This window comes from Phaenicophaeus curvirostris, chromosome 8, assembly GCF_032191515.1.
Source record: "Phaenicophaeus curvirostris isolate KB17595 chromosome 8, BPBGC_Pcur_1.0, whole genome shotgun sequence".
NCBI classification, from domain to species: Eukaryota; Metazoa; Chordata; class Aves; order Cuculiformes; family Cuculidae; genus Phaenicophaeus; species Phaenicophaeus curvirostris.
The window spans coordinates 8002696-8014808 of NC_091399.1; the positions used below are offsets into that span (position 1 = coordinate 8002696).

The following is a 12113-nucleotide window of genomic DNA, read 5'->3' on the forward strand; positions in this document are numbered from 1 at the left end:
TACAACTGGGTAATCTTAATATTTATAGTGGCTATAAAGGAGTCAGGAAAGTGGGTAGTAAATTTATGGTTGGAAAAAATGACAGTTGATGAGAATTTTGCATAATTAAGAGATGCGGATAATCTCCAGAATCAACTATTGACTTCCTGGGGATTTAATTTCACTTAAAATAAAATGCTGGTTTGAAAAAATGAGCCTGCGCCACAATTACTTTTGCATGCCTGAAATTCCTCTGGGTAGAGTGTCTGGCAAGAGTTTGACATAAGTGCAATTTTTTTTAGTGTTAGCTGAAACCCTGAACTTCAGCTCAAATCTAGCAGCTCTGAGTAGTCATGATATTGTAGCCAAGAATAGTTTAAAATTCTTCGTAATTTCAGTGGTTTATATAAAGTTTAATCATTCATTGGCGTGATGAGAGTATCCACATCTTAATGCTGTGATTTTTGCTGATGTGTGTGAGAGCCTCGGAGCCCAGGGGAACAGAGAAAAAGGAAACTTGGGTGTAAATTTAAAATATTGTGTATTAGCAAAGCACTGTATGCATTTAAGCTTTGCATATTTACTCCTACCACTAGCAGTTTACCTGTCATCTTGAGTACAGAGAGCAGTCTGAATCGCTTTAGGATGCGCTTTCTCTTTATTGCCAGGTGCTCCAAAGGAGAAATAAATAAATTAAAAAGCATATAAATAATACTTTACATCTCCAGCTGTCTCAAAGCTTCTGTAGATCTGCTGAAGTGCCCTGCAGAGGTTGAGCCATGGAGACCTGAGCCAGTGGTACAGTCGTTATTGAGGGCTGAATTTAGGGGCAGAGATCCCAGCTGCTGGAGATGAAAGGAAAAATGCTTGGCTTCGCTTTGCTATTTTTGCTGAGTGTTTTCTTAACTGATCTCAAATAAGCTTTAGAACTTTACACCCCTTGAATGACTTCATTGTGAACTCAGAGTTGTTGTGTTTCTGTGCTTTGATATTACAACACACTGAAATTGCTTGAGAAAATGCCAAGTAAATAACAATAGGGAAAAAGTAACTCAATCTCTGCTTTCTTATTTCAGTATTTATGGAAACTGTTATAGGAGTTACACGTCAGTAGCAAATGCCCTTTTCATCTCCCATACTCCCATTGAAGCTGCAATCTGTGACAAAGTTTGTTCTCTAGAACATGCTCTTTTTTATTTCCAAACAATCTTAATACCCATTTGTATATCTCATTACTGCAAATCAGATAGGCCCTTCTGTGCCAGCTTCACACAGAACTGTGCTTGTAAATGTCTCATCCTTCTCATGGTTTGCTGTTTGGACTGAAAGCTTCTCAAAATATGGATGCATCTTGCAAAATATGGATGCATCTTTCATGAAAGTGGTCCACGTGGACTGGAAATAAATATCCTTGGCTCTCAGAGCATAAAGGGTCCACTCAGTCTTCATAGTGGTTGATAAACAATGATGATTGGATGTACCAGGGCTGCCAGAGGATGTGGAACAATTGATCTGGATTCATGTGTGGTAAAGTATAAAAAGAGCAAAGGTTTCTTATCCAGCCCTGTAGAATAACCACAGCAGAAGTTATTAAGTAGGTGATGCTTCTTTTAGTACCAAAGATGCTTATTGAACGTTACATCTCTCCCAGGAGCACTTGCGGGCTCCCTTGCAGTGTCCTGACCTACAGTTCAGTCTGCCCGCTGCCCTTGTCTCGCTGGATGTGCTGTGCTAATTCTAGCCTCTGGCTCCGGGTCCTAGGTAGACCAAATGGAGTTACATGCCGAGTCTGCCTTTAAAGATGTATTGTTAAAGTAACACTGGATTCTCCCAGAATCATAGAATGGTTTGAGACCTCAAAGCCCATCCAGTGCCACTCCCCTGCCCATGGGCAGGGACACCTCCCACTGGATCCAGTTGCTCCAAGGCCCCATCCAGCCTGGCCTTGAACACCCCCAGGGATGGGGCAGCCACCACTTCCCCAGGCAACCTGGGCCAGGGCCTCCCCACTCTCACAGGAGAACGTTTCTTCCCAAGATCTCATCTCAATCTTCCTCTTTCAGATTAAACTTCTTCCCCCTCATCCTATCCCTGCACTCCCTGATCAAGAGACCTTCCCCAGCTTTCCTTTCAGATACTGGAAGCTGCGATAAGGTCTCCTTGAGTCTTCTCCAGGCTGAACAACCCCAACTCTCTCAGCCTCTCCTCGTATGGGAGGTTCTCCAGCCCTTGCATCATCTCCGTGCCCCACTCTGCACTTGCTCCAACAGATCCATGTCCTTCCTGTGCTGAGAACTCCAGAGCTGAATGTGGGGCTTCAAGTGGGGTCTCACCAGAGTGCAGTATGGGGAGGACAATCCCCCCTCCCTTGCCTACTTCTTTTAATGCAGCCCAGGACACAATTTACACAGAAGTGAAACTGACCCAGTTCCCTGGGTCTTCCTTTTTTGCCTTTTTAAAAATGGAAGTTAATTTCCCCTTTTCCAGTCAGTGGGAACCTTACTCGACTGCCACGATTTCTCAAACATGCTAGATAGCAGCTTAGCAACTTCATCTGCCAGTTCCCTCAGGATGCACAGATGCATCTCATCAGTCCCATGGCATTGTGCACCTTCAGGTTCCATACACGGTCTTCAAGCTGATGTCCTACAGGGACATTCTTCATTCTCCCAGTCCTTCTTCATTGCTTTTTGAAATCTGACCCCGTAACATGGACACAAGTTACGTTTTGAAACTTTCTGCTTACTTCAGAGGTTAGAATGTGCTTCTAAAATTAATTACAGCAGAAAGAAAAAAAATGGAATTTCTCCTATAGTCGCAGAAGACCACGACTAATAAAACCCAACCTTTGTGCTCATTATAAATTTATTGATGACACTTTGAGGTTCTGTGAGTTAAAACTTCATAGAATTATTGTGATAAATGTGATGATCAAGTCGTGCAGGATGTCAATGATAGGAACCATCCTGGTCTTCGGTGCCTTTTTGGTAGGAAGTTTGGGTGTGCAGTTGCACACTATCACAAACATTACGATAAGTGGCAGAAGTCTTGTTTGAAGGATAACTTTTGACTTTCAAATTCAAACTTTGTACAGTAGGATAATGCAAAACTTGAACAGAAATGTTCCTGCAGTTTCTAGAAATTCTATTGAGAGTAAGGGTTAAATTTTGGTTGGAATCTTGTCTTTAAAAAAGGAGAGGGAAAAAGAATACTGGGTTACTTGTGCTAAAATGATCTGTTTGTAAGCGTGTTTATGTACGTGTGTACTCACACTCAGACTTTTAGCAATAGGCAATGATTAGGAAGTGATTTCTTGTGTAGAAATCAAGACAAATGCGAGGAAGGTGATGCCTCATTCTTAACAAAGTGCCCTCTAGTAAAAAGTAACAACAACAAAAGGAGAAATAAAAAGTCAAAATATCTGCTCTGAGATTTTTTTGCTGCTTATAACAATATTTTTTTTCCCTTGGATCCTAAAATGATAGGAGCTAGAGTTTGAATAATTTTTCATGTATTTTCTTCACATTAAAATATCTTGTTTTAGATTATTTCCGTCACCAATAAATAGATGCTAGGAAGTTTGATTATACAAGAGATATTTGTATTATTCTGCATTTGTATTATTCAGCATTCTTTGGGTTACACTGCCCTCTGCAGATATTAGCAATAGTTTGTAGTCAAAAGGCAAAAACATGGACTTGAAAATATTTTTAAGAGCAGGAAAAAATTGTCAGGAGAGAAGTTAAGTCCTGAAGGAATCATTTATTAGTTTCCAGGTAAATTATTAGCGTCCAGATCATGTATTAGTATCCAGAGAGTTGGATCAGTGCAAAGACAGGAAGGTTTCTTTCCTGAGTTGCACCAGGGAGTACTGGGGCTATGAGGGAGACATCGTCTTCCAGCTCAGTTTGGGTATGAGAGGTGGGAGGCTCTTTGATACTGCGCTGTGATGGTCAGACCAGTCAGTGGCTTGTGTGTAGTTCTGCCCAGTGCTTTGATTTCAGCTAAGGATGGGAGTTACCGTTTCCTTTTGTTCTAGCGTAGTAGTGACTGTGAAGTTATGGGATTTGGCATAGGTGGATAAGCAAGCGAATTGACTTGGTACTCCTAATTGTAATGGGCAAACACAGACGAGCATCTCATGAGGGTAGAGCTGTATTAAGGCTTTTTAGGCCAACTTCAGTTATTTGGGAAGAGCAGCTGAGAAGTACAAGGGGGTGTTGGGAGGAAACCTGGAGGAAGAAGTTTGGGCAAGAGTTGAAGGACGCTGAGGGGATGTACATTAGGAATCAGTCTTTTAACATCCCGTAAACACTTTCCATTGTGCAGGAGTTATTAGGGGTCAAGGGGTAATGCTGGGAAACCCAGGCATTTGTCCCCTTCAGTTTTGCCTTGAGCCACTTGTGCTTCTTCGACGGGACAGGGCATTTGTACTTGGCCTACAGAGGTCCCTTCCAGCTCTGTTTATTTCTCTTTGTTCATGGCTGTTAAGGTGAAAGGTAAGGTGACACAGGAGTTCACGGTGTGCTTAGCTGGGATACTGTACATTTTGAATTCTGTGGAATTTCAGAGAAACTGGAAAGCCCATCACAGTTTCAGTTTTTAACTGGTGTGTTCTTGTGGTTTTTTGTTTTCATCTGTGCAGATCCCGATGAGTTTGAGAGGATATATGAGCCTCTAGATGTGAAGAGCAAGAAGATTCATATCGTGGACAGTGGGCTTACATTTAACCTGCCATACCCATTGATCTTAAGGCCTCAGAGAGGTGTGGATCTTATAATCTCTTTTGATTTTTCAGCGAGGCCTAGCGATTCCAGTCCTCCTTTCAAAGTAAGTAAGATAGGCTCTTCCTTTGTTGACTCAGCTGTATTCTTCCAGTCAGGTTGGTTCCACTTTTCATGGTTCCAGAAGACCTTAGTGCTCTTGTATTGACAGCATTGGAGCAATTTGTTTCCACGTCAAGGCAGAATATTGCACTCTGCCTCAGTTCCTGTTTACATGACTCACATGAGACAACTGACACAAAGAAGGCTGGTATAGTTCATTTGAAGCCGTCGTTCTTTTGTGTTTATGGAAGTCTTGACTTCACGTTTAACTGCAGAGTTTTATTTTGTGTCAGTGTTAAACAATGAAGTTGGGCACTTGCTCTTGCCCTGCACAGCTGCGCTCTGTGATGCTGTGATGTCAGTGAAGGTCTTTCTGGCATCATCTTGCAGAAGTGTGTCTCAGTTGCTCTGGTATTGCTAAATATATAACATTTTGGAAGTGGGGCTAACTGTTAATTTATATCTATGCTATGATAAAGCACATGGGGGACTGTCCTCAGCATAAGAAGGAGGTGGAGCTGTTGGAACAGGTCCAAAGGAGGCTACGAAGATGATCAGAGGGCTGGAGCACCGCCAGGTGTCCATACAAGGACAGGCTGAGAGAGTTGGGGTTGTTCGGCCTGGAGAAGAGAAGGCTCCAGGGAGACCATATATGAACCTTCCAGTGCCTTGAAGAGGCTACAAGAAAGCTGGGGAGGGGCTGTTCACAAAGGCTTGTGGCAATAGGATGAGGGGCATTGGGTATAAACTGGAGAGGGGCAGATTTAGACTAGACAGAAGGAGGAATTTCTTCCTACACACCCAGACAGCTCCAACTGATTGGAAGAACTTAATGTTGGAACATTTTGGTAGCTAACACAGAAAAAACAGCACTTACAAGACTATTGGGAGGTACTTAAAAAGAGGTGATGTTTATTTGAAACCCAGGTGGATTTTAAACAGTATTTTTAAGGAAACCAAGAAACGTGCCTGTTCGAGAAGTGTCTGGCATTCTTCTCTGCTTTACAGAGACATTTCAGTTAGAACAGAGAGAGTATTTTTTCCTTCCTTTTGCCATCAACTGACAAAACCTCAAAACTACATTAGAAGAGAAGAGCAGTAGCAAAATGAACTCTAGATCAGTGTCATCAAATGCATAGAAAAGGTTCGGGAGAATACAAAGGGGAGTGGCTTCTGTTATCTCTCAGTCTCTTGGGGACTGCTTGGAAGAGCAGAACACCGAGAAGACTCCTGCTAGTGCTGAGAGCCTTCATTTTTCCTTAATTGACTGAATCCCACAGTCTTTTACTTTCTTTAGTTTTCCGTTTATTTTGGAATTTGTCTCCCTTTTTGTCATGACTGAGTATTCTCCCTGCCAGCTAAATTTGCTGACACAAAACTGCCGTCTCCTCGGAAACCTGTTTTTTTTCCAGCTGTGCTGCGTTCTGCATGTGGAGTCTGTGTGTAGTCCCCTCCGTTACTCTTAGCCTACGCACTGAGCTTTATCTCCATCAGCTGCACTCTTCTGTTCCCCTTTGGGGAACATAACTTAAGATGGAGTTGTAGATTGGTAGTCAAATGGTGTCCTGAAGGTTTTTCTGTAAACTCTGATTTCAAAAAGGCAAAAGCCTTTTTACACAGGGGAAAAAAAAGGTGGAAAAATTAAATGATGTGTTTGGGTTTTATGTAGTCACTCGTGAAGAGAGTGGTTCATTATTTCCAAAGCACGAATGTGTCCATAATAAAAAAGTGACGTGCCTCCAGTGGATGCACAGGTCTCCACAGGCAGAGGCTGGATGGCCTAAAGGACAGAAACCAGTTCTGGTTATGGGCTGTGCAATCCCATTGCTTCTGCTTGCATTACAAGGAGTATATGCTGGTTCAAGGGTTGCCCTGTATCTATGGGAGCACTCTAATACACTTTTATTATTCCAACACATGGGAAATCAGGTGGCTGAAAGCAATGGCTCTGCTCTTGTTTTATCATTTTACACCCACTGTCTTTTAATCAGTTGTGTATCCAAAACAATTACCTAAAGAAGGGTCCCATTTAATTCAAAAGCAAGATTAAGGTTGTTGACCTTCCCTCTCACACATCCTCATTACATGCTTTTGAGTCATTATTTACAAATTATTTTGTTTACTGAGTTGCCACAAGGAAGAAAAAACCTGTTTTCCAGACTTATTTCTTCACTTCGCATGCTTTCAAATGCTGGTCTCTGCTGCACAGTGACTCTGAACATAACAACGTGTGGACTGGTGTTTATTAACTCTCAGTGGTTTCCATAGCACTGATACTCAGTTTGCAAGTAAAATTACGGATGGTTTTTTCTAGCTGTCAGCTTTGTAAGTTCACCCAAAGATTTATGTGACAGACCAGCTCTTTCCTTCCTGTGAATCATCGCAGGTGGTAAAGGTTGGGCAGACTGAGTTAGGTGCTCGGTTTGGTCATCTATACAAGATTGACTTGATAGTCCTTCTGCCATCTGCATTAGTAAAACTGCTCCTAATAACCAACTTGACCTCGGCCTCTCTATGTAAAATCACTTTACTGTGGAGGGTTTTATGCACCTGAGCCTTTGTTGCCTTTGCAGGAAATTTTACTCGCCGAAAAATGGGCCAAAATGAACAAACTTCCTTTCCCGAAAATAGACCCACATGTCTTTGATCGAGAGGGTATGAAGGAGTGCTATGTTTTCAAACCAAAGGATACCTCTTCGGAGAAAGATTGCCCGACTATCATCCATTTTGTCTTGGCCAACATCAACTTCCGGAAGTACAAAGCTCCAGGTCAGTAAGGTTTCTGATGCTAAATCTGCCAGTGCCTCTGAAGCTCTCTTAACAACACGGTGGTTCTCTATGGGAAATGTTTTGTCTCTGAAATAACTCTTCAAGTGTGTCTGTTGTAGTCGGGAATTTCAAAAGAGCCATTAAGAAATAAGATGGTGGGTTTTCAGAGCTAACATTGAGATTGTATTTTTGTATTTGTTCTGCATGCAGGTGTGCCAAGAGAAACGCAAGAAGAGAAGGATTTTGCAGACTTTGACATTTTTGATGATCCGAATACACCGTTCTCTACCTTCAACTTCCAGTATCCCAATGAGGCTTTCAAGAGGCTGCATGATCTCATGGAATTCAACACCCTCAATAACATAGACGTACGTATGCCCATGTGGCAGGGGCTTACAGAGCCTAGGTTGTTGAATGGGAGAGGAGGCAATGCAGATAAACCCCGCCTCTGTCATACAGAAGGTGAGGGGCTTTATTTCAGTGTTTGCCTGATTGTTACGATGTACAAAGCGCTTCTTGCATTTAGTTGTGCCCCTTGCTCTTCTCAGAATTGAGGCTGCATCAGAACCGATTAGATTCAGTGGGGAAAAAAGGGCTTTATTTTAATGAGGTCTGGGGTGCACTCATGTAAGTTCTTCATGAACTTGTATAGAAGCAGGTGCAAGCTTGCGTGGTCACCTTGCATCCTTCCAGCCTGGGAAGGAAAGAAGAGTCTGGTATCTATAGGTAGTGCAGAGGCTGGAGTTACCTGTAGGGAACCGAGTGAGTCACACAGTGAGAATTCAGTGAAGAGAGTTTGGTCTTTTCACTTGGTGTCTGTTTCTGAAGAACTGAAATAGCAGTGTTGTAGCAGGTGTTGCTATCCATGTTCCTCTGTTAATAATTAGTCACTAAGCAAATACACAACTTAAAAGGCCAGAGGTGCTTTCCGGGGGCGGGGGGGAAGCCTATACTGTATTTCTGAGACTAAGAAGATTGATTGATGTGATAATGTGGCCATCTTCCAAGAACTACTGGAGTGTACTAAGTGTGGTTTTCATAATGTTTGAGCCTGTGCTTGTTAGGATCCACTCAAATTCACCTTTTTAATTCGATTCCTCCATTGGTTTTGTTGTTTGGCCACCCAGAGTCCTGCAGGATGAATGAGCAAGGGTGTCTGCATGGGATGCAGGTGTTACGGGCAAGATTTTCTACTCAGTTCTTTGTCTACTGATTTTGTAACTGGAAAAAAAAGGGCAATTGAGGTCTTTTTGTTACAATCTCTGGAAGCGTCTTTATCTCTGTAATAATTCTTTGAAATTGATCCCAGCTTAACACAAGACCATGATCCCAGCATCCGTAGAGCAACTTGCCATATTCACAAGCGTAAATGCTCATCCCAGATAAAGAAATGTTGTGGGTTTTTTTCATAGTAAAGAACAAATCTTTTTACTTCAGGACGAAGGAAGCAGAAGTGAAGATTTACTCTTTCTCAAGATAATTATTGTCTATATCCTGTTAGTATGGATTTTCTTAGTGTTTTGGTTTATCCTTCAGATTTCATTGGGATTTGGTTTAAGTGATGGTACCCTGTCCTATCTTTACTACCAACATTAGCATCATTGTTTTATACAATCAGAAAACCAGTATTTACGATAACACTCAGCAATCTCTTTGTTCAATGATGGAGCAGTGATGAAAGCAGGAGCAATGGTCGTTAACATCTGAAGGGGGCTTTTCTGTCAATTAATAAATCACTAAAACTTTAGTTATTTCCCTGAATGACACCTTGTTTGCTGTTTTCCAGGTGATCAAGCAAGCCATGATGGAAAGCATTGAATACAGAAAAGAGAACCCCTCTCGCTGCTCTGTGTCTCTCAGCAGTGTTGAAGCAAGGAGATTCTTTAATAAAAGCAATCTTAACAACAACCACACATAGAGGACGCATCGTAGGTCCTGCTCCTTCAAGAAGCTGGTTCTGTATAACTGGAGTCAACAGACATTATTGGAGCATTGCTGCTTCTGAACAGGGTTGTGCAAAACTCCTGAAAACATTTTCCTATGGATTTTCACATTTAGATGATTTTTTTTAAAGTTTTAAAACATTGGAAACATTTCAGTACGCTGGTATCCTTATTTTAAAACCTATGGAATCGATTTATTTTAATGACAGTCATTGGGGTCAGTGTCTTTTTCTCACAAAATTGCAAACATTGGTGCCTCCTTGCGGGGCAATTGCCTGATTTTAGTAAGCTGGGCATATCTTGAAATGCAAGGTAGAATTAGAAACATGGTAGAATAAAACTTTAATAACAGAGATGATGCGTGTCCCTGGGTTTGGGCCAGATTCCACTCTACCTTTTCTCAGTGAGAAGTTAGTCCCTCAGTTTGGTTGGAGAAGTCGGTAATTCCGAACTGCTGCCAGTCAGCAGCGGCTCCTTAGGATATGAAGTTACTTGGCTGCTTACCTGCTCTGGTCAGGTTGATTTCTTATACTGGAAGGGATTTGCTCACTGCTAACTGTCAGCAGTGAGTTAGCAGAACTCCATCAGCAGGCTGTGTTTCCAGTTTCGCTTCTTTCCATGAGTTGTCTCTTAAAATAACTTGGCAAATGGATAGAAAAAATGCAGTCACACCTCGAAAAACTTCCCCCCTTCTTGGAAATAATGTGTGTGGCACAGAAAATGGCCAAAAGTCACTGGTGGCCTTGCACCACATGCAAGATTGAGCAGTGTTCGGGTCGCTTGCCTGGTTTCTTCCAATTGATTAAGTTGCAAATGCACCCAGTGGTGGTGGCTGTTATTCCTTAGCTGCCTTCGTCTGGAGCTTGGAGGGGATTGGAAGGGCTTAGTGGTTCATTTCAAGGTGTGATTGGTGACTCTGAATTAGTGCAAAATAACACGGCCGTGTTTGTGGAGGGGAGTGGGGCGATCGCCTCCCTGGCTCCTCTGTGGATATCAGGCAGAGGGAGAAGCTAAGCACTCCTTCCACTGGGAATATCATCATAGAGTCATATCATGGAATCATATCATAGTATGGGTCGCAAGGGACTTTAAAGATCATCCAGTCCCATCACCCCTGTCATGGGCAGGAACAACTCCCACTGGATCCGGTTGCTCAAATCCCCATCCAGCCTGGCCTTGAACACCTCCAGGGATGGAGCAGCCACGACTTCTCTGGGCAGCCTGGGCCAGGGCCTCCTCACTCTCACAGGAAAATATTTCTTCCGAGGTTCTCATCTCAAGCTACAAAGCGTATTCTCAGTAGGAAGAGTTGCAGAACTGTGATCAGAAGGAGCTGTAAGTGGAATTTTAGTGTTGGGATTTCTGTGGCTATTGGTAGGGTTCTGATCTCATACCCTTTCTTTCTAGCTCTCGGGTCCTAGTGAGCCCAAAGGCCACAGTCGTGATGAGAGCCATCACTTTGTGCAGGGGCTGTAGGAAGCGCAGGTGATCTTTTATTGGATGTTTTTTTGACAATTTCTGTAATAACAGCTCATTTATCAGAGTTTATTGCTAATTCAGTGGCTGTTCCTTTTATTGTGAATTATTGAGCTGTTTTTAATTGCTAAAATCTGTAAGCCCATGGGAGGGAAAGTAATTATAACGCATTTCTTTTAACAGCTACCGCATCATCCTTCTTTAAATCTACATGCAATATTATGCGATTAATAATGGTTTTGGTATTGATCAATAGGTTTTATTTCTGTTTGAGTTAGTGCATGTTTAAAATCAAGAGAGAAAATAAAAGTAACTTATCTTAGTGCAGCATAATTTAAGTATTTTCAATAAATTTTGGAATACAGGAAGAAACTGGTACCGTTATTTTATTGTCGTGTTTTCTTTTTAATGTTTTTATTTCCTTCTGTTAACATATTTTTACTTTTTATTTTACAATATGTACCTACACTGTTCTCTGGAAGTGTTTCATCATGCTTTATAAAGTTTATATTATCACAGTTTTACCAGAAAATAAAAAATAAAACAGCTGTATTTGGTACCTGCCATTTTCAGTCAGTTTATTTTGATCGTTTATGTGATGTTTTCACTATTGTGAAGAGGTGCAGAAGAGCCTGATGCCATGTGGAACCCACTGGGACAGCACACAAGTAAGGTTTTATTCATTATTTTGTCTTTTTGGTTTAGATGTGAAAAATACAACTTTTGGGGCAATTCAGTGTGGGGACAGCACATCAATCCATGTTTATTCCTGCTGATACTGTTGTTATCAGTGCTCTGCTGGATGTTCTGTGCTGTCCAGTTAGGAGCGCCTGCAGAACGACAACAGGGTGTTGGGTCCTCTTTACCTTTAATCTTGGATTTCATAGAATCACAGGATGATTTGGGTTGGAAGGGACCTCAAAGCCCATCCAGTCCCACCCCCGGCCATGGGCAGGGACACCTCCCACTGGATCAGTTTGCTCCAACCTGCATCCAACCTGGCCTTGAACACATCCAGGGATGGGGCAGCCACAGCTTCCCTGGGCAACCTGGGCCAGGGCCTCCCAACCCTCACAGGAAAACATTCTGCCTAATGTCTCATCTAAATCACTTTATTTTT

General features: G+C 42.1%; 1 protein-coding gene across 2 annotated transcripts in view; it reads left to right on the plus strand.

Annotated features, from left to right (window-relative positions):
- The window catches only part of PLA2G4A (phospholipase A2 group IVA), a 99006-nt gene extending 87448 nt beyond the window's left edge, over positions 1–11558 (plus strand). For both annotated transcript variants that reach the window (XM_069862352.1, XM_069862353.1), the window contains 4 exons: positions 4625–4809; positions 7379–7574; positions 7785–7942; positions 9361–11558. In XM_069862352.1, the coding sequence (XP_069718453.1) occupies positions 4625–4809; positions 7379–7574; positions 7785–7942; positions 9361–9492 (671 nt within the window). In that variant the 3' untranslated portion in view covers positions 9493–11558. The remainder of the gene's footprint in view (positions 1–4624; positions 4810–7378; positions 7575–7784; positions 7943–9360) is intronic.
- The last annotated feature ends 555 nt before the right edge of the window (positions 11559–12113 follow it).